The sequence below is a fragment of the Falco naumanni genome, chromosome 4 (assembly GCF_017639655.2).
Source record: "Falco naumanni isolate bFalNau1 chromosome 4, bFalNau1.pat, whole genome shotgun sequence".
NCBI lineage: Eukaryota > Metazoa > Chordata > Aves > Falconiformes > Falconidae > Falco > Falco naumanni.
Window position 1 is genome coordinate 90986523 of NC_054057.1, and position 21675 is coordinate 91008197.

A 21675-nucleotide genomic window follows, 5' to 3' on the forward strand; every position below is an offset into this window, starting at 1 on the left:
CCTGTGCATAAGGCTCTGATCTTTCCTGACAGTTGACTGTTCCTACGCAACTTTTATAAATTCCTGACAGGCCTTTTAGGCAAATAAAAGCCTTGGTAATGATCAGGTCTCAAAGGAGGCACTTTGCTGAATTCACTTGATTAAGCTGGTTCTCATTTGGAAGATACAGTCCTTCTGGTTGGATGAAGGGCTTCTTTTATCTGCAGCACTATTTCTGTTTTAAGTTCTTAGCTCAATAATTATGAAAAAAGGTTGCTTAACAATTTTGAGTTTGAACAAGGTTTGTTGCAAACAGCTTCCGGAATGAGCACATGTGCAGTGGTATTTAAATGTGGCACAGCATCAGATGGAGCCTGTCTCAGCTAGCATAGTTGGGTGCTCCACTTGTCCTGTCTCCCTTGCTTGTCATGTGGAGCCCCTTTTTACACTGGATTTGGAAAAATAAACCTGGAGTTCAACAGCACTGATTCTTCAGGGGTTTTTTGGGGATGCATCTGAGCACGTTTTTATGTATTTAAATAGTGTCCGTATTACTGTGGGTAAACAGAACCAACCTACTTCTTGGTTTTCTTCTGTTAAGGACTAGACTAAACTCCAGTGGGAGATGAAACCTGAAAGTAAATAGAAAGCTGAAGAAAAAAATCTCTAGGTGTACAGCTATCTTGTTGAACCAAAAGTATTTTTTAAGAAACTTTAAAAGTGCCCTTGATAGAGGCTGTCAGACTGAAATCTGGGGTCCATTTCGTGATGAACCTGTTTGCCTCTCTCTGGGTTATTCAGATTGGGCAAATGAGAGAGATTATTTTTTTCTTCTCTTCTCTTTCCTTTCTGAAACTGAATATATAAAGATCACTACTATAGGCTAAAACTTATTGCAGTTTGGGTGGTGAGTGGGTGTTGTGGTTTAACCCCAGCTGGCAACTAAGTACCACGCAGCTGCTCACTCACTCCCTCCCCTGCCCTGGTGGAATGGGGAGGAGAATCAGAAAAAGGTAAAACTCATGGGTTGAGATAAGAATTTAATAATTGAAGTATAGTAATAACAATAATAACTATTGTGATGAAAAGGAGAGAGAAAGAGAGAGGAATAAAACACAAGGGGTAGGGGATAGAAGCAAACAAAAGAAACTAAAAAAAATCAGAGTGGTGCACAATATAGTTTCTTGCCACCCGCTGACCGATGCCCAGCCAGTCCCTGAGCAGCGATCAGCAGGCCCTGGCCAACTTCCCCCAGCTTATACACCAAGCATGGTGTTCTAGGGTATGGAATATCCCTTTGGCTAGTGTGGGTCAGTTGTCCTGCATCTGCTGTCTCCTGGCTTCTTGTGTACCTGCTCATTGGCAGAGCATGGGAAACTGGAAAGTCCTTCATCTAGAGTAAGCAACAACTAAGACATCTCTGTTATCAATATGGTTTTCATACTAAATCCAAAACACAGCATTGTACCAGCTACTAAGAAGAAAATTAACTCTCTACCCCAGCCAAAACCAGGACAATGGGATCCTTCTTTCAAACTGTGCTGCTTGAAGAGTTCTGAGTGTGCAGAAGCAACTCATGGCCATTGGTCTCAGTCTCTGGATGCCTATAATAAAAGGAAGAAACTGAGAAGGGCAAATGTGTTGAATTGTAGTTTTGATTTCCTTAGTATATCAATTCTCTTAGTTTACCAAGGGGAAAAAAAAACTATGTTAGTATCATGTACTGTGATCCACTGAAAAATTATTTGTGGTTTTTGTTTTCTTTTGGCTTTATATAATGTGAGACATAATGATTGGGTAACTCTTTAACTCTCCTATTGTTACAGCACTTTTAATACATGGTGCTAGTGATGATGGAGCAGTAAGTGACAAGGCTTAAGTCTTTTATTGTGATTCCCAAAGGAAAACGAAGAGAAATTACGCCTTCCTCTGAATGTTAGATCGTTGACTGCAGCATTTTAAAACAGTTGGGACAATTGGAACTGCATTTTTAATTAATAAATCTAAAAACATTTGCAGAAGCTCTGTGAGCTGCCATCTGTCCAGTTGCTGTTGAAGAACAGTGACATCCAGAGGTAAAATGCCTTCTCTTCTGTTCCAAAATAGCTTCCTTGAAAGACAAATCAAAAATAGTATTAGAATTTCCTTATCCTTGATAAAATAAAACACCACTCACACTTACAGCTTTAAAAATAACATTCCTTTCATAATATGGGTGATTTTTTAAATTTTTTTTTTCTAGGCAGAGAAATTTGGGGATTCCTTTGTGTTCGAGGGAATGCTGAGTGAAGAAGTAAAGGCTAATATCCACCAAGCAGTGAGTAACACAGCAGAGCAAAACTTACTTAGCAATCACTGGGGTAGATGTGTTAGCAGTTATGGCAGTAGTATTGAAATTGTGTGGTGTTCCAAAGCCACGTATATAATGGGGTCTATGGAGTGGTGTTTGGCCTAAAAGATTAGATGCCCTCAAGTGTGGAAGATTTACAGTCTATTCTCTTTTATCTTTTTTAAACAATTTTTTAAAAAAATCTGCTTCCGATTAGCAGAAGTGAGTATCAATCTCCTTTTGTCTTTTTTTTTTTCCCTTATAATGAGAGATATTTAGGACTGTAGTAAGTGATGCAGATAGAAGGCTGTTTATTTGCATTACATGTAACAGTGTGATGCTTCAGAAATTCCAATGTCAGTAGCATGTGCTGAGTGCTGTGCTGTGTAGGCAAAGAACAGGAGTGCTGCTGGCTCCAAGAGCATATGTAAACGTGACTGGCAGACTCTGCCAATGCAGTCTTGCATCCAAGCAAAGTGGGCAAATCCCGGATCCTACCAATTTAAGAAAATGAGGATAATCTGTGTATCTGATAAAACAGCAATGCTATCTAAGTGATGCACTCACTCACTAACACAGTGAGGCAAATATTCCAAAGAAGTGCCATTTTTATGGCAGACCTGAGAGTGTAAGACTCATAATGTTGTGAATGGCTTAAGCTGTGCTTCCTCCATCTCTGTAGAAGATTTATATGCCTTGATGCTTTTTTCAGTTCCCTTCATCTTATTAGGGCAACCTAGCAATCCTGGTAGGTGCCATGCTGATGATCAGCTGGTGCTGATCCACTTCTCCTGTTGAGTAGAAGTGAATATTAGTTGTTTTTTTTTTTTTTTTAAATGTTGGTAGCAAAGCTTCCCTGCCCCTCTTCTTTTTCTGTTGTGAATGTGTTGCTGAGCCTTTCCTTTCTTAGGCTTCATTTACTTCCTCCTTAACAAGTTACTTAACCTTTACAGGTCCCAATAGTAAGCAGATTATGTATTGTCGTCATCTGGATGAATTTATCTGGTCTGAGCAGAAGTTTGGACAAGATGACCTCCTGAGGTCTCTTCCTGTCAGAATTATCCTCAGATCTGATGAACACACTGTTTTTCCAGGTCTCTTGTCCCATGCCTTTAAAAAGCCCTTAGAAATGAAGCATTGGGGGTGGCTTCAAGTAGCATTTACTCTGCATGGGCATTTCTTCTGCTTTTTTTGGTTAATTTTCTTTTGGCTTAGCAAAGCTAACTTGGCTCATTCTGCAACTGCTTGAGTCAACACAGGGAAGCAGGATGTACATGGGGCAGGGATAAGGTAGTAGCAAGACTGAAACTCCATCTTTTGGCAATAGTTCAGTTAAACGTAAGTAAGTGTTCAGTGAAACTGCACTTATAGAAGAGCACAAGTTGCTACCTTTTGCACCTCCTGATACTAGATAAGCAAAGAGGGAGAGTGGTGGGACAATCTGAGATGACATTATGTCTTTTAGTTAGTAGCAAGGTTTTCATTATGCATATCAGTTGATCCAAGGTATAACCTCGGGAGTTCAGAGGATTGTTATTTATTATGGCAAACTACTGAGAATACCTGGGACTTCAGTATTAAGTTGCTTGATTTTTCTCCAAGATTGTTTATCACACAAAGAGAATTTTTCTTCTATGCGCATGGTGCGGTAACTCAGAGCAGTGAATATTAATTGTTCTGTATAAATGATGCTCTTGGTTGAGAGGGAAAGTCTGTAGAGTTTGATTTCTATCTCCAAGGGGCAGACTGATAGATTGGAGGTTTCATGAAGCCCCATGTGAATGTGGGCTGTGAATGACTGGCAAAAAAGGTGGGGTTTTGCTTCCTACTGCAAGGAAAGGAAGATTACAAGAATATTTTATCTTTTAATTTGGGACTAACATCTGTGTACTGTGAGATATAGGAAGATTAAATTGGACTTCCTAAGTACTAGCATAATGATGTTGAAGGTAGGATAAATCCAGATGGGCTCATTTCATCTTCACAACAGTTGGTATTAGAGAAATTTTTTCCTGCCCTAGTTCTGTGATGCAGAAATCCCTAAATCACGCTCTCAGTTTTAAAACAAAGAAACCCTAAGAATGCTGGTGTAAGCTCAGTCTTGGATATTTGTGTAAACACATACAGGGTGTTGGGAGCCACTTTACTGGGTGTGTCAGCCAAATTTTAAAGTGTTGTCTGTAATATGAACAGAACAAGTATTATGCCAGACAGCTGGAATGGAGCCCAAACTGGTCTTTTTGGCTGCTTCTTGATGAAGGTTTTCTGTATTTGTTTGAAGTAAACTTTAGGAGACTGTCTTTTTGCCATGTTTTCAGTATTCATTATTGGACATTTTGCGAGTTGCTAGAATGCAGAGCATTGTCAAAATAGACACGGAGAAAGATTGTACTAAGTGTTTTGGTAGAGTGATCTGGAGAATAGTGACTGCCTGCTTTGTAGTTTGGCACTTCTAAACTTCATGCTGATGCTGTGGGCAAACATGTTGTAAAATGTGGTAATATTGTCAGGAGGTGAAAAAGAAACTAGAAGCCACTTTTGTTCCTCCTGTCTGCCTACCCCCTCACCAGCTAGATACCATGAAATCCTAGTTCTAGGAAGTAACTTGGCCTGCAAGGAGAAGGTGTCAGAAAGCAGCTCAGCAGTGGAGCTGCAAAGATAACTGTGTCTGAAGGTACAGCTTAGAGTTCTATCTGTGTGTGCTTCTGCCTCTCAAAACCATGTCCAGTATGCATGTTCTGTGAGAGGTTATAAATGTTGCGAGTACTGTACAGACCTTAGTTGTTTTGAGGGTCACTGGGTTTTGTGACAGTGCAATTTGTAAGCTAGAACAAGTAAGGATCTTTCAGTTGCAGGGAAGGGAACCATGAGCCATGGGAGGTGGCATTAGGATATAATGTAGAGAGACTGCTGCTCAGGCAACCAAATTCTGTGTAGGCCATGCTTATTCTGGCTGATTGAAATTAATACAATGTATTAGCAGTTTTTTTATAGATAATGCTTTCAAGAAACAAGTTTCTGTAGATGTCTTGCAAGAAACTTCTTATTGCAAAATGCAGAAGCACCCCAACTATGGGGTAGGGACTTTGAGCGTTCTGTAAGAGAATTTTTGCTAAGGATCTGTAAGCTTAAATGAAACAATAGAAACTAGGGGAGGGGGGAAGAAAATTGCCCCAAATATTTAAAATCTGCTAGTGTCTGCGGGGGAAAAAATGGTGAAAGGAATGTAATGCTATTCAGTTACTTTAATAAAGAAAAGTGAATGCACTTTAAAACTTGGCTACTGCAGCATAGCCATTCAAATGTAATTAGAAAAAGTGTAAATTGTGTGAAGTTTGCATCAGCAGATTGTAATGATCGGCAATAGGCTTTTTTAAGGCTTTTTTCTCAATGTATGTCTTAGTCCGCTAATATTTAGGTTGTGGTATGTGTCATCTTGAATCATAACTATGGCTGTGAAAAGCAGAAATAAGATCTCAACACTGGAGCATTACTGGTACTGAAAATCCTTCCAGCAAATCGATGGGAGAAAGGACTATATTTTTACTTTGCCTTAGTGTCTCAGACATGTTTTGATAAGACTTTTCTCCAGCTGAAGCACAGAGGTGCTAAATGCAATTGTGAGTATAGGGGAAGAGCTACAGGAATGTATATTTGGAATTAGCATTTCATACACAGTTAAAGAACTGGGTGGAGGTAGCAGTGAAGATACTGAACTAAATGGTTTGTAACAGTTCCTATAAATAATGAGGTGCATGTGTCTGTTGGGGAGTATCTGAGGGTTTTGCTCTATTTGGCCACTTTGGCTTCTCCAGTTCTTAAACCAGACAAAGTTATCGTAGGCCCTCAAAGGAAGCAGACCGCTAAGCTAGAACAGAGGTGGGGCTGGTGAAAGCTAATGCAGGAGCAAACCAGCTTAGCACGTATTATAATTGTTGGAGCTTTGGGTGTGCATTTCCTGGAGGTGAGGTGGTCTCTTAGATAGCCACTGCTACAGGAATGCAGGTTGGACCTAACCCTCCTCTGGAAGGGAAGCAGTAAAAAGGGGTGTAGCAACCAATAATTGAATTGTTCTAGACTTCTGGGAACACAAGTTTTAGTTTTGGCTTTTGAGTTTGCAGTGGTGATGTGGTAGATAGTGAAAATTTAGCACTGTAACAGATGAGGGTGTTACTGATAGAACTGGTGAGGTCCTTTTCAAGTAAAAAAGGATTTTCTAGGCTAAGAGGCGAAGGTCCTTTGAAACTAAATCATTTTGTGTGGGCTTAACAAGTTTGGATAGTTTCACATATTAAAATCAGTTCTCAGACTTGCAGATTAAAACTAACTACTAATTACTGCATCTATTACAGCTATTAAGTTATGGCTTTTCTTGGGTATTTGGCCTTTGGTTTAGATACCATAGATGAAACACAGCCTGGAATTGCCAACAGCTTGGAACTCGGAGATTTTTTTTTTTTTCTTTCCTTCTCTTTTGAGAGAACTGGAGGAAATGGAAAAAGCTCAAAATGTAGAAGTTTTGTTATTCTTATTTTATGACAAAACTGCCTACTTTATCTTCCTGACTGAGTTCAGAAGGAAGTAGAGACAGGGGGGAAATGCATGCCCAGTGCTATTATTCCATGCCATTGTAAAATACCATTGATAAGGCATTTTAATGTATCCTAGAGCAAAAAGCATGGGGATGGTGTCTGTGTAATGAGAAGGTACTGGGGCATGCTTGCCAGTGAGGGGATTTGAGAGCACCTGCAAATAACTGCAAGTGTTTTGCTTGCTGTGCATCTACCCTGAAAAAGGTAAACAGGGTAGCACTTACCAAGACTGGAATACAGTGTAAGTCAGATTTTCTCACTGGAGAGTAGTAGGAACATTTTGATTCTTGGCTTGTGCAGGATAGCAAAATAATTTTTGCTTCTAGGCCAGATAAATTCTGCAATGAAGAGACCGATAGCATACAAATCTGTATACTTAATTTGTCTTTAGGAGGTATTGAATTTTTGGTCTGAGAATGCCATGAAATTAGTTCCTGGCAGACTTGAGGAAATACTATTAAGGAGTTCTGGTCAATCTAGAACTACTGAATGCTACTTTCATCCCTGTTTGTATGGAGACCTCTGCAGCGGTCTTGAGCTGTGCAATTTGCCTATTTATACCAGTGCCTCTAGCCAGTAACTCAAAGGACACAATCCCATTCTAAAACCAATGAAAACATAAGCATTTCAAATAGGATTTAAAATTAATAATGAAACAAGCAATGTTTGCAGGTAGGATAGCAGTACTGCTGTCTGCAGCAGTTACTATGGAGAGTGACAGCGTGCAATACTTTGCTTGTCTGTGGCTTGGGGGGAAGCAGATAGGTTATTGCATAGTTTGTCTGCTACTGTTAAAACATCAACATGCCTAAGATGCATAAGCAGAAGTTGACAAACACGCTTATTGCTACTTTAAGGGTACCTTTCATCTCTAGCCCACTTGGCTTTTGTTTTTTCAGAGACCTTTCAGAAAGAAAATGGCAATCAAAGGCATGGGTGAGCTGATTTCTTGCAGACCCCAATGGTTTGGCTATTGCCTGTGAGGAGCTGGGAAGGTGGAGCTGCTATTGAACTATTAATCTCTGTCTTCTTATGCAGTGCTCCCACTACTGGGATAAAGAACGATGTGCAGGAAGAGTCTCTCAATGGGAATTACCAGTAATGTTGGTCCATAACTGTCAGTATAAACTACAAATTTAAAATGGGGCATTGCTTGTGCCTCAGGCTGCAGATGTATCCATACCAGCCTTATTTTCTTAAAGCTCGTATTCACTTGGTTATTGGAAAAAATTACTAGCTTGAGTGCAGATTTAGATGTTGGCTGAAAAATAGACTTCCAGAGATGGAACTCACCAGGAATATCAGTTCCTCAAAAGAAGCTTCTTTGGATTCCAAAACCTGCACTTAATGAATCTTACTGGATTTTAGCATCAAATATTTTTGGTTATTTTTCTTGGAGGATTGACATAGCTGTGAAGTATTACACTATTTGAATGAGATTCAATGACCTTTCCTTATATGAAGGAAGAGGTCCCTTTGTAAAAATAAAATGCTAGTTTCCAATTAAGTCTGAAATATTTTCTCCAACTGATCACTTAAAATATATTTATCCTTAATCTATAAAGCTGCTGCCTTTCTTCCTTTTTTTTGCGATACTGCAATTTCAAAGTGCTTTAAAGTATTGGGACTTAAGGCAAACAATATCAATATTCAATATTAAACAAAAAAAATCCTTATTGCTTTAATTTCTGAGCTAATGAGGGAGGGTAGAAACCTTAGAAAATAAGAATGAAAACAGATTCTTCTGTAATTGGAGCTTTTGGGAGCTGGGACTTCTGAGTGATATAAATAAATAGCATGGGACTTGCAGTGGTGCGGAAGCTGTCAACATCAAGTATTAGCTTCTGGAAAAAATACTCAGCTGTCTACTTCTAAGCTGTTTCAGTGTGCTTAATTACTGATTTGGTGGAGAATTTGACAATCATGTTTCAGTTCAGTTTATGTACATAATTATAGAAGGTTTGCTCTTCTCTGCAGAGTATCTTCAAGTACAAATATGAATTATAGCTGCATATGTAGATTATATCTCCCATGTGCAGCTACTATGACAACCATGGTAACTGGCTAGGAGAGGTCTATTCGTTGTCTTGAGTCTTCAAGTGGTGTTCACTTCCACACTATTTACATTGCAATGTCTCCCTGACTCAGTTACAGCTGTTTCAACTTAAACGCAAGCCTGTTGCTATAGAGATGGTGCACTGCATAGAAACAGGTCATGTTCCTGCCGCTCTCAGTGGAGAAGTGGAGCTGTAGGCTGGCAAAGGTGAACAGGGAGCATGCATCTGCTGGAAGGGTTTTCCTTGCATTTGGAAAATGGCTCTAAAATCGAGCGGGACCACTGCCTGGCTCCGGCTTGTTTCAAACTGCCCGTCATGCAGTGATGCATTCTGAATCTGACTGCCAAGCTGAATCAGAGCAGGGGGGCTAAGCTTCATCTCTGCCCTCTGCTGATTTCCCTCCCTGGTCCAGAACAGGACCTGACGAAGATAGTGACAGCTGCCAGCCAAAATGTGGGGTGGGTAAGCGTCAGCTGGGAGCTGGGCTGTGCTAGTGCAGCAGCCCAGAGTAGCTGCTGCTTCCTGATGTCTGGGGCTGCTGAATCACGATCCCAGTGCTCGACTGACTTCTTCATACCCATAGCCTGCTTCTGCAGGCAGGTGTAGGTGAATGGTACCTGTCTACTGGCAGTGCCTGGCTGGCAGAGTGGGCTTCCCTGCTGTGGAGGGAAGGAGATGCTGTAGGGATACGCAGTTGGGAGCTGTGTGATGGAGATGGGAGTGAAATCTCTGCTCTGAATCTTAGTGAGGGAAGAAGTTTTTGAAGGTTGTTGGGAAGGCATGCTGATTCTACTTAGAGAAATAGATGTAAAGTTACTTGTGACCAGGACCCCACCTTATGTGATTTCTGTGTGGTTTCTGAGTGGAAAATGACAATGGCTTATCTGTTGCACAGTAATTATTTTCATTTCTGAAACTTCCTGCCCTACTAAAAATGTTCTATTTTCTGTCTGCCTCTTTCTTCAGTAGCTCATTAATCAGCAGTTCAGGGTTTAAGATATGGCTTAGAGGAGGAAAAATTGACAGAGATTTATGTGTATCTGCCTTGCATGGATAAAATAAAACCTCATCCAAATATTATATTCTTTACCGAATAGCTAATTTTTTCTCAAGTCCTACCAATGCTAGCAGTGAGGGTATCCAGACCACTGGGTGTATTTCTCAGAGATATTGCTTCATAACTTCCCTGCTTCCAGCTGATGCACACATTGCTTTTGCAGCAAAGAGGATGCTTTTGCAAATTAAAGATGTACAGAGTTTAACACAATCTGATTCAAACAAGTGGTAACCTATTAAGTCAGCTTCTGAAACTGAAGTGTGTGTATCTTTCAGAACCCACGGCTTAATAAATGGTTCTGGGAGAATTTTCCAGACTTCGACTACTTTTCCCTCTGCAAATCTCTTTTCAGACAGTTGATTCCTGAATTGCTGAAGTTCTTAGTCTGCAATAACTTCTGCTTCTTCCCAATGGTTATCTTGACCTAGTGTATGCAGGCCTTATTATATTAAAATAGCATTATAATGATGGAGCACATCAAAAAAAGGTGTTTGGTGCTACATGTCTGGATAACAGCATGAATTTCTCATCTTCTGTGCCTGACTTAAGGTTAAAATCTACAGCTTTGTTATTTCAAGTGAATTGCTGCACGTTAGAAATGGAATTACAGCCAAGATGAGCTACTCAGCTGTTTATTTTTGGTATTTTTTCTAATATATGTGTGAATTGAATTTGAAATTTGGAGGTAAAGTGGGGGGAGTGTTTTTTTCTAAGTTAGGTGCAAGACTATTATAAATGTTTTCATGGTTATTTGCTGGGGCATTTGGATATGTTTTCAAGGGTTTTTACTTACTGGTTGTGCAGTACCAGTACCAGTGTAATGCTGACGACGAAATTGACTTTGCTGATGTTCCCCCCCCCCCCCCCCCCCCTTTCGTTTTTTATCTGTGTATTTGGGAAGTAATTTTCTTCAATATGATTGTAAAGTAGTTTAAAAATCTTGAAATCACAAGCTAATGGGGCCATTAAAGTTAGGATATCCCAGCCTACTTTGAAAAGAAAATTGAATACTTAAAACTTTGACTTTTATGCAAACTGATAGTGGGAGTATAGGCTTCAGTTCTTCAAATAGCTTCATTTGAGTGGAAAACTTCTAGGCTGGAATTAACTGTTAGTATTCCCAGTGTGATCATATTGTGTTCTCTTCACAGCGCTATGCGCCTGTGTTAAGCAGAACAGTGAGTTCTTAAAGTTTAATCCTGGACCACAGAGCTGGATAATCCAAGTTTTCAGCTGGATCAGACCAAAACAAGCATTGAGCTTCTCTGCCTCTGAAATGTGCTTTGCTCCTAGAACCGCTTTTCCTTGTACATCAGCGCAGTTGCATAATGTTTGCAGGATGGTAATGTTTAACCAATTATCTTAAAAGTGGTAGGCTGTGCTGTGAAGAGTTAATTAAAGTGAAGGAGATATTGTCCTCTAATTCAGTAACTCTTCAAGATGTATTCAGCAGCATATGCTGCTATTTTTACAAAATTAATCTGTTGCCCGTCTACAGAACACATGTTTCGGAGTGAAGCATGAGAATACTAAGCTTTATGAAAGTAACTAAGCTCATTAGTGGTGAGGGAGGGCTTTGCTGTATTAACTGTGATGTTGTAATATCTCTGTCTAATTAGCTCTTCTACTAATTAGATTTAGAACAATTAAAAGCTTTAAAGACTTATGAGAAGTTTTTTGAAAGGACTGTAAATTTCAGGTACATGACTTTCTCTTTTGGAAGGAGCATCTTGGTGCATGCTCACTGGTGTCACTGGCTCACTTAGATAAGTTTCCAATTAATTATTGAAGGCTGTATGAACTTTATCACTGTTATCACTGTCCTAGTACTATATGTGTAGCTTCTCTAAAGATCTGGGTGTTCTGAAAAGACTGGCAGCCATTTGGTGTTCAGTTCAGCAGAGCCAGAAAGAGAAGACGTGCACACGTAGTGCTCTCATGCAGAGACACTATATTTTTCTCAGTTTAAAATAAACCATTCTGATTGAAAGCATCTGCTTTTTCTTTCGCATAACAAAAATGTTTTCCAAAATTGAAGTCTTCTGAAGTGTCTTTGCAGTCTCCTGCAGAGATATTTTTTTCTTTAAATCCAAACCCCAGCAGTTAAATTTACAAAAATGTGTTGTGCTTAGTAACTATTGGGGTGAAATCTTACTTGTGATCTTTCAGATTCACAGAGAACCTTTAGCAAACGATACTGTAGCGCTCTTATTTTCCTTAAAGATCTGTAAAATTCTAACTTTGGATTTCTGTTCTATCTTGAGTGTAGATTAAAGATTAAAGCTCAAAACAGATGAGGAATTGGTTAAATCAGACTAGTTTAAAACCTACTGACTGTAGTTTTTATTTAGCAGTTTGATCGTTCTGAAGCTTTAGTGCTATGGGAGTTGAGCGGAGTATCTCTCTGAAGATCCCATATTTGGGTTTGAAGACTGTAGTTTCTAGCAAGAGATAAAATGCTTCTCATGCATTTTTCAAAAGGGTAGGGGCTCTGCTTGTGGTGAGAATGTCATTGGCATTGTCAGATACTGAGCCGGAATTACGTGGTTGGTGTTGTCAATTTCTGTGCTTGTTATGCTAGGGAGATCAGAAAGCAGGATCTTTAAGAAACGTCATTACTTTCGTAGTGCGCCTGGAGGGTCCCGTTTAGATGAAGAGCACATGGACAGAACATCTTAGTCATCAGCAAGCAGCTGAGAACATCTTTATTGCTTTTATGCTTAACACTGATGTCTCTTCACTAGCTTTGGCACAGAGTGTCGGAAACCTGTGTGTGGATGGCTTCCCAGCCTGAAGGAGTCCTGCAGCACGTTTAGGGATTCCAGCACTCTTGCCTAGAGCTCACAAAGAGCTGTAGGCTCTTCAGCTGAGCTTAAGCCAACAGTTCTGCAGCTTTAGTCCAGGATTGCTATTGATTTACAAAGAGCTCTTGAGTAAGGTACCCAGATGTATGCTGTAGGCAAAATCTGTGTGTGGTGATGGGAGAAGAGTGAAAAGCTGTCATGGGAACTGTTATAGCATACACTGATCAGCTGATATAAAAATAAGGTAATATGTCTTTGTGTATTAGCAGCACTTCTGTTTCTTAGGCACTTCAGTTTATTTTCCTACTGAAACGTTCAAATGAGAGATCTGCTGGGTAGTTTTGACCAGAGTTTTTCTTAACAAATGATGCTTGTCATAGCTATTTTTTTCTCACATACAAGTAATTACATGTTAAATGCTCTTCACTGTTGAAGGATGCAGCTTCCTCCTAGAAGCTGCTGTTAAAATTCTTTGACCATACTGATACTCTGTCTCCTGAGTACCAGCTTTCAGTGACTTTTACTTTTGAACTTTCTGTGAGGGATTTGATGAGTTAAAGGATCACACTCTTGGCACAGTTCCTACGTGTGTGCATAATGCTTTACAAAGTTGGTTTATCAGCATGATGAAGACAAAGAAATATTCTGCTTCTTCCCTTTGCCATCTTTTGAGTGGGGAAAGCTGATGGGCAGCAGAGAGGGCAGAAGTTGCTGAAGGTTTTACAGGCCAGTGTTAGAGAAGCATCTGCATCTCCTAGGTCTAGGGCTAACCAGCTGGTAGGCTATTTAACTCCTAAAGCATTGGAGGCTTATTTACTTAGGTTTTTGTTCATTATGGAGGTATCTCTGTAATAGGAGTGTTTTGAAAGCAAGCACTCAGGCTGCTGGAATAAAACCACTTATTGATGGTTAGTATAAGTGTTATTTTCTGCCTCAGTTTCTGAAGGGACCCATTATTAAGCTAAGTATTTCTAAGTGAATGTGAGTGGGAACAGAATAGTTAAATGTGCTGTGCACTGACCTTCTCTGCTTTGAAGTAAGCTTAATAGAAGAAATCCTTAACAAATGTATTCCAGCAATAATTCCTTGGCATTGCAGAACCAAATTTGAGGCTTTTATTAGAGAGAAGTACTTGATGTCTGCATTATTAGAGTGTTTTGACTGCTTGATGTTGCTCAGCCAACCAACCGGGGGGAAAAAAAAGGCTTCACTTCTGTAGCTCTTCTGTCTCCACCTTCTGGAAGCTGACAGCAAATAATTTAAAATCGGCTTACTGAGTTAATTAACTGGAAAGCAAATGTGTTGCAAGATATGCGTTTTAACCCTAGTTAAAGGAAGTCATCAGGATTTTGTTGTAGTTATTCCAAAACACTGAGTCTAGGGAGCAAATAATTGGGATGAAAATTCTCTTTAAGCCAAAACTGTTGTGTGTTTGGTTTTTTTTTAATCATTTCTGCAGAATGTGTCAGACTGAAGTCAGCCAGGAGGTTAGCTGGTTCAACTGTACTGTGGGCATACTGTTGTAAAAGAATGGAGTAATACTCTAATGTTCCAGGTCACCTCTTCCAATCACTACCATCTGTTCTTGGCTGATGTTTTCAGAGGTCAGGAACGGAGAATTTGTGAGAGGACAGTGTGGTCCATCATAGTATGCTGAAGGCTGTGCTTTTGAAAAGAATAAACTGTGTCTTGTATCAGATCTGCAGGTGAGAAAAATGTAGAAGGGAAGGAGAGACAGCCAGTACCTCAGAGAAGTATGCTCAGGATTTAGTCTCCCTCTTGCTTGTTTTTGGGTGGCATTTTCTTTGTGCTGTTCTGTATCTTGGGCTGTTCCTTGAGCAGCGGTGTTGTAATGTAGATCAAATTATCATCTTGGTTTATGAAAGATCATTTGGAATGTAACAGGTCAGTTGGCTGCAGACAGAGCCATGAACTGTGAGTGACACCTTTGTAGCCTGTGTTCGCACGGTGTTTTTTTCAGAATAACCTTTAGCTGGGAACTTAAGTCTTCTTCCTTGGCCATTCTCATCACTTCTCAGGTTGCAGCTGCTCCCTGGTGGTTGCCTGTGAAGGGAGCCAACTGGAAGCACCCCGAGGGTCCTGACTCTAGTATCTCCAACAGGTAAGCCGTGAATGACCATTCCATTATAATAGACAGTGCTTGTAAATATACCTGTTAACTCTCATCAGGAGGGGGTGGGGGCAAGAAAAGGTCTTTAATTAGGTACCTGTTTGCTGCTGCTTCTGCGACTATTTTCTCATCTTCTAGGGGTCATCTGGTCAATGATGTAGAATTTCAAAAAGATGTATAAACACTTTCCACCTGAGGGAAAAGAGACTGTACTGAAACGTGCTTCAGTGTTTTCTAGTCACATTTAGATGTCAGTAGTGAAACAGTAGATCTCTAGAGGGTCAGTATCTTTAGAGTATTCAGTGCAGATCTGGCTTTGGGGAGGCAGACTAAATTTGAGCTGTATGCATGTTCTAGGAATCTGTGTAGCATGTTGTCCATCTGAGATTTGGAAGCATATCTCTCTGGCAGCAGCGTACTGAAGAGTGTTGTTCTTTTTACTGTATTCTGACTTTGTGGGCTGATTATTGTGCAAAATCAGTTGTGACTTTATCTAGCAGCTCTAAATGCTCTGGAAAACTGTGCTTTTTCCTAACAGTCTATAGTTAGTATTGTGCTTTGCTAGTGTGAACCCTGAAATTTGCTGATCCATGTCTTCATGCAGTCTCTTTCCATTCAGAAGTGGAAGGAATTTTATGTCTAGAAAATCAAAAGCCTTTGTTAATCTCAGGTGCTTTTTATGGATACTGCAGAACTAGCCCCAAGTTGTGCATGTTGAAAACTGTTGTTCATTTACGAGTGTTAGGGCATGCTTACTTAGATGTGACCTCTTACATTGCCTAGCGAGAGAAAGAGTTGCAGATGTCAATGAAGTTGACACTAGCTGTCTTAATCATCTAGTTAAGTTTTGAAACTGCCATTTGAAATAAAGTCAGGCTCTGTAGCCTAGATCTACTAGAGGCTGGCATGCTTTTGAGTTCTCTAAGGACAGGGCTGTGTTAGTGTAACATCATTTGATGGCTGAACTGCTCAGTAACAAGTCCATTGTCTGTTCTCCAAGGGCAATGAAAGAATTATCTGAGGCAAAAATAGAGATAATATCAGGAGGTGTTGTTGGGGGGAGACAGAAATTTAGGTCACAGTCAGCAGATAAGAGTTGGAAACCTGCCATGTAAATCTAGTCTTGTAGAAGTATGGTGCAAATCTAGCCTAGTACAACTGTTGGTGAACTTGCCCCATGGAAGTAGCCTAATGGACCACCAGGTGTATGCTGACTTGTGAAATCAGGCAGGAAAGACAAGTTAATAGGAAGCCCTCTGTATCTGTCTTCTGGACCAAGACTCTCAGCTCTTGAAGTATCTCAATTGGTTAGAGGCTTGGATGGGGAGGATCCTTTCGACAAGAATGACTAGGCATTTTTTCTGCCTCCTTTCGGAAAGAGAAGCCAGGGTTGTAAGGGCAGTCTTGGAACCAAACCAAAGATGGGAGCTTTTCTGTAAACTGTAGAGCAGCATGTAAAAGCACAATGAGACAAACAGCAGCTGATTTTTTTTCCTCTTCCTTGTTTTTCTGATGGCTGCATTTCCCTCCCAGCATCTTGCTGTCTTTCTTTAAATGGTAGTTTCTCTGTAAAACTAATCTGATGCTTGTCTGGTTGTAACTGAACTGTGAACTTCCTCACAGTCCTTTGGCCATCTCTAAAAGTTTCGTAAATTGCTTGTGCTGTATAGCTGTGAAATTGCCTAGTTCTACTGATGATCTTGTCCTATTTATTTTGCTCCACAGAATGGATCATCCAGTTCTTCATGTTTCCTGGAATGATGCTGTGGCATTCTGCACATGGGCAGGGAAACGATTACCAACTGAGGCTGAATGGGAGTACAGCTGTCGAGGGGGCCTTGAAAATAGGTACTTGTCACAAATGTGTCCCTGATAAAGTTTCAAAACTGGTGTTTAACCCATAAGGAAGAATTTGTGTGGTTTTATTATTACCCTCAATGTCTTTTTCCTGTGTGGTGTGCACACCTGTGTTAAATGCAGCACTGACTTACTCTGAACAGATTCCTTTAGGGAAGTGAATTTCCCTACATACCCGAATAGTATATTGTAATCTCAACCCTGTAATGGGAGGGGAGTGCAGAGAGCCAAGGAGAGCAGGAGATGTGAAAAAATACCAAGACACAGGACTGTTGTTATTGCAGGAGATGAAAGGTACAGTGAAGGAGCTTAGTGCCAAGGCTGGGAGAGTTGCAAAAGAGCTTAAGTGAATAACTATTATCACTGCACAGCAACTGTAGGGCCACTGGACCTGCTTGTTACCTGACTGGTCTTGGGGAGGAGGGAAAGACAAGGTAACAGTCTTCTCCATCCTGTGCCCTGGACTACATACTGCACAGGGCAGTGCTGCCTTTCCCTCCTTCATGGATGAATTGTCCTCGTCCCTTGCTCGCCTTGAAAACCTGCTAGAAGTTGGCACAAATGGAACCGGAATACAGACAGTTCTCCAGAGTAAGGTGGGGAGGAAGCAGGGTGTGTGTGTGGTGTGTCTTTTTTTTTTTTATTCAAATAAAAAAAAGGCACAAATGTTTGACAATTGTTCTTCTGTATGTCTTTTAATAGACTTTTTCCATGGGGCAACAAGCTTCAACCGAAAGGTCAACATTATGCCAATATCTGGCAGGGAGTATTCCCAACTAGTAACACTGCAGAAGATGGATATAAAGGAACAGCGCCTGTACGTGTGTCTGAAGTGAATTAATCATATGGAAACCAACCTAGTCTTCCTAAAGGAAGAACAAATCCAGGGGGGCTGGAACTAGATGGTCTTTTAAGGTCCCTTCCACCCCAAACCATTCTATGATATAATTCTGTGATAAAATTAAGGTCTGTGTTTAACACAGTAAGTCATGGCTATTTTCTGTTCCTGTACTCTTTCACCTTTAGATTTTTAAAGTTACAGTATATTTCACGGCAGACTGTTATTACCAAGGGACACTTTTTAAAAAGCTAATTGGAAAGTTAAGATTACTTTCATTTTAACTTTTAGTTCCTCTCAAACTGACCTCTTTTCCCCCTTTCCAGTCAGTTTGTAGTCAGAAGCTGAAACACTTTATGCCTGCACTTCTGGCATTGAAGTTTTTGGAACTCTTTATTTTTTGGGTAGTTGTTCCTGAGGCACAAAACTCATGCAATAGTTTAAAAGAAATGAAACTTCCCTTTGTGGAAAGGTTGTATCTGTCTAGTGCGGCAAACAATGTGGGATTTAAAGGCAGTCAAGAATGTGAATGAATTATTAAATGGTAGTTAAAGTAAGTCCAAAAAGCTTCATCAGTCGAGGAGTCTGCATATGCATGAGTTGATAGCCACCCTTGCTTCTCTTTGATGGTAATGGGAAAGTGGAAGTTTGGAAGCATGGGCATGGAGGGTCAGGTCATTAATGCTTTGTTCGGGTCTACATCTGTTGGTCAAACAGCACCTCTCTTTAGAGGATCAGTCTCCAAAACCAATGAGAAGATGCTTTATGGCATAGTGAAAATGTGGTGCTGAGGACATAGAGAATGATTATAAAGAGAGTTCATTCTTTCATTCTGTTTTATCTAAACAGAGTAGGTAAAAGTGTATAGTTCTGCAGTTCTGATTTTGTGTCTGCTTTTGAGATATGAAGGCAAAACTACTAAAGACAAATGTACCTTCAGGAGGCTGGTCTTCAGGATTAAAAAACCTTATTTCTTGTTGAGTGATTTACAGAACTGGCACTTGTGTTCCATATCTTGTATAGGTCACTGCATTTCCTCCCAATGGATATGGCTTGTACAACATTGTAGGAAATGCCTGGGAATGGACATCAGACTGGTGGGCTGTTCATCATTCAACAGATGAAGTTCACAACCCTGTAAGTATTTTATTGGCATCACATGAAGTATAGAATTCCCTCTTGCTACTCTGATGTGGTTGCAGTTTGAAAACCTGCTGTTCTTTGCTCTTCTCTGCTGTGTCTGGGGTGGGATTGGCTGTGTTCTGGTGCATTGGGAAGTATCACGCCACCAATCATCAACATGGGAATTGCAGTGCAATTTAGGTTATTTATTGTTGGACAGGCCTCCACAACTGGTTAGCAGTGGAATAATTCCAAAGTGGCATCGTGTTATGTAAATAAAGAACTTGCCAATGCAGTGGAATTACTTTGGAGGGAGGGGGAGTTCTTTTGTTAATTTATGTTGCTACAAGCTATACTACTAGCTTGTACTACTATTATTTCCACCACCCCCCACACACACAGAGACACCCCCAGGTAGAGAACAGACCATTGTGAGTAATCTTTACGGCTTCTGCTAGCTTGTTTAAAACTCAGTATGTAATAAAGCTGAAGTTTATGGAGAAAAGTAGCTTACCAGGCTTTGAGAGGTTAATCTTTGGTTTTCTTTGTGGCAGGCAGAGAAAGAGGGTCCTGCAGGGTGAGCTCTGTATGTGGCATTTCTCATGTAGTATCTCTCAGCAGATTCAAGTTCTGGTATTGCATCTCCTTCTCTCTCATTTATCCAGGATGACTAAATCTGAGAAATGCACTCCTCTGCTCTCACAGAGCTTTTTTTGTTCAGACTCAGTTATCTGTAATGAGAAAACCAATTAAACCTCATGGGGCAGGAGCTCTCTGCAGGATTTCAGTATCCACATGCTGTTGTCTCTTATGATATGTGTACTCTTTCTTTGGTGTGCTGAACATAGTTGGAGGCCTTTCTGGGAAGTCAGCAAGTGGAAGTAGCTTGAGGAACTTGCTAAACTTTTTTTGCTGTTTTGTATATTGCAGAAGCTGGTCTTCTGCTGTTCTTCCGGGAGTATGTGTCTAGTGAGAGAAATCAAACTCATTTTGGGGTCTAGATTGCTCTAGATCTGTACTAGCCGTTCCGTCACACTGTTGGAGCATATGAAGACCTCCTAACCCATACCAATGACAGTGCCCAGTTTCAAGTTGCTTGTATCCCCGTAAGACACCACGGGTCTCTCTAGTGGCTTCAGCTCTGTGTCGGACAGTGCACTGCATACATCTTCACAAGTAACTGAAATGCTGTAGCTTTTTTTTTTCTTGTTTGATTTATAATACGATGGACTATTTTCTAATTTCTATTGGTATCAGTCTTAGTGGCCTAGCAATGGTGAAAGAACCTTCTTTTCCTTTGGGACCTTGGCTGTGTTGTATCCCCATCTGCTACCTTTTTTTACATATTGCACAAATAATACATATGATGCAATTTGAGTATTTCACAGTAGTAAAAAATTTCTGCCAGTTTCTGTAATTCAGCAAGAATGGAAAGCTGTGTTGCATGAATTGAATCTTGAATGTATAAACACACCTGTTTTTTTCCAAGATTGACTCATGGCTTGCATGCATATACAGCAGAAATATGTTTAGAATTTATACTTAGCATTCAAACTGAATCTTTAGATTTTTTTTTCCTGTTTGCATACTGATTGATTAGGAAAGAAACATCTGCTGTCTTGCAATTCTGTTTCCATTCTGGTGGGTGTTTTATGTACAATTAAGGATAACTTTTTTTCTGTACCTTATGAATGGAAACAAGGCCAGTTTAAGAGCAACATTTCTAAAGATGAAGTCTTGAGTAGCTAGCAGAATGTGAATTTAGGTGAAGAACAATAAAACCAGCAATCTTTCCCATACCAGGGTAGAGTATTGATTTGATTGCAGCCTTGTAAGTCAGCTTAGGAGGAAGAGGATGAGCAAGGCTGAACTTTGCATTCCAGACTGTGTGGTTACTGTCCTTTGCACCAGGGAAACTCCTGCTTTACCCCTTTCGATAATGAAGCTTCACATCAGTGGCTGGAACCAAAGCCCCCTGATCTGCATGTGCTGCCTTAACCAGAGCGGAGGGAAAGGACCCTTTTCCCATCCGCACCCTTGCGAAGGCCAATAGCACCCGTGTCGCTGGGGGAGAGCGTAGGTCTGGCAGTTGGCAGCGTGTTGTGACTGTCTCTGTTCTTGTTCATCTGTTTCTCAGTCTAACAGCTACTTCGGTTTTGACTGCTTGTTTAACAGTGACCTCTCAGGGCAGGGAAAAGCTCGCAGCTCTGTAGGAGTTGTCTGCCCTAGCAAAAAGTGGTAACACTGGGAAACAAAAATAGAGTAACTAGGCCAAATCTGGAGAATAAAAAAAGTTTGTTGCTGTGTGTGTATAGAACTTAAGTCACAGATCTCATGTCTATTGCACTTGTTTATGTACTGTTTTTTTGGTTTTGTCTGTAGGTTAGCATAAGGTAATATACATTATTTGTTTTAACAAGGGAAATACCCTTTTTCTTAATATTGCAGTGATGCACCTTCGTTTGAATGACTTATTTAAATGAAATGCTTTTGTGTTTATGATGTCAATGCAGCAGTGCTTTGGTGTTAAGGTGATGGTGAGAAACAAGTGTGGTGCAAATTTTGCTCTTTGTGGCTGTGAGTTTGCTTAGGCTTCTAAATTCTGCATAAACACTTTGAAGACACTTCAGAAAGTATTTATAAATTAGATATTAATAATGATGCCTTTAGTTTTGTTGTTTGGGGTTTTTTTTCAGATGGAAACTAGTTGTCAGAATCCAGTGTCTGAGGCAGAGCACTTCAAAGTGAATTCCAAGGGGTTTTTCAGATTAAATGGATAAGGAAACTGAATCTCATAATGTGAGAAGGTGTCTCAAAATAGCCAGGCTGCAGTATCTTCTGAGACATTAAAAATGATTAGCACCATATCTGTCAGAGCCAATCTCTTAAGTCTCTCCAGAGTACAAGTC

The 21675-nt window shown here is 40.3% G+C and overlaps 1 protein-coding gene and 1 long non-coding RNA gene across 2 annotated transcripts in view; one reads left to right on the forward strand and one right to left on the reverse strand.

Moving 5' to 3' along the window:
- SUMF1 (sulfatase modifying factor 1) overlaps positions 1-21675 on the forward strand; it is a 39075-nt gene that overhangs the window by 5694 nt on the left and 11706 nt on the right. Inside the window, 5 exon segments of the mRNA XM_040592312.1 lie at positions 2222-2296; positions 14858-14940; positions 16675-16797; positions 17509-17623; positions 18668-18781. Of these exon segments, the coding sequence (XP_040448246.1) occupies positions 2222-2296; positions 14858-14940; positions 16675-16797; positions 17509-17623; positions 18668-18781 (510 nt within the window).
- LOC121087375 lies at positions 1709-19861 on the reverse strand. Its single transcript, XR_005827586.1, has 3 exons — positions 19281-19861; positions 15047-15141; positions 1709-2089 (listed from the first exon to the last, which is right to left on the reverse strand). It is a non-coding gene; the product is annotated as an uncharacterized LOC121087375 (long non-coding RNA).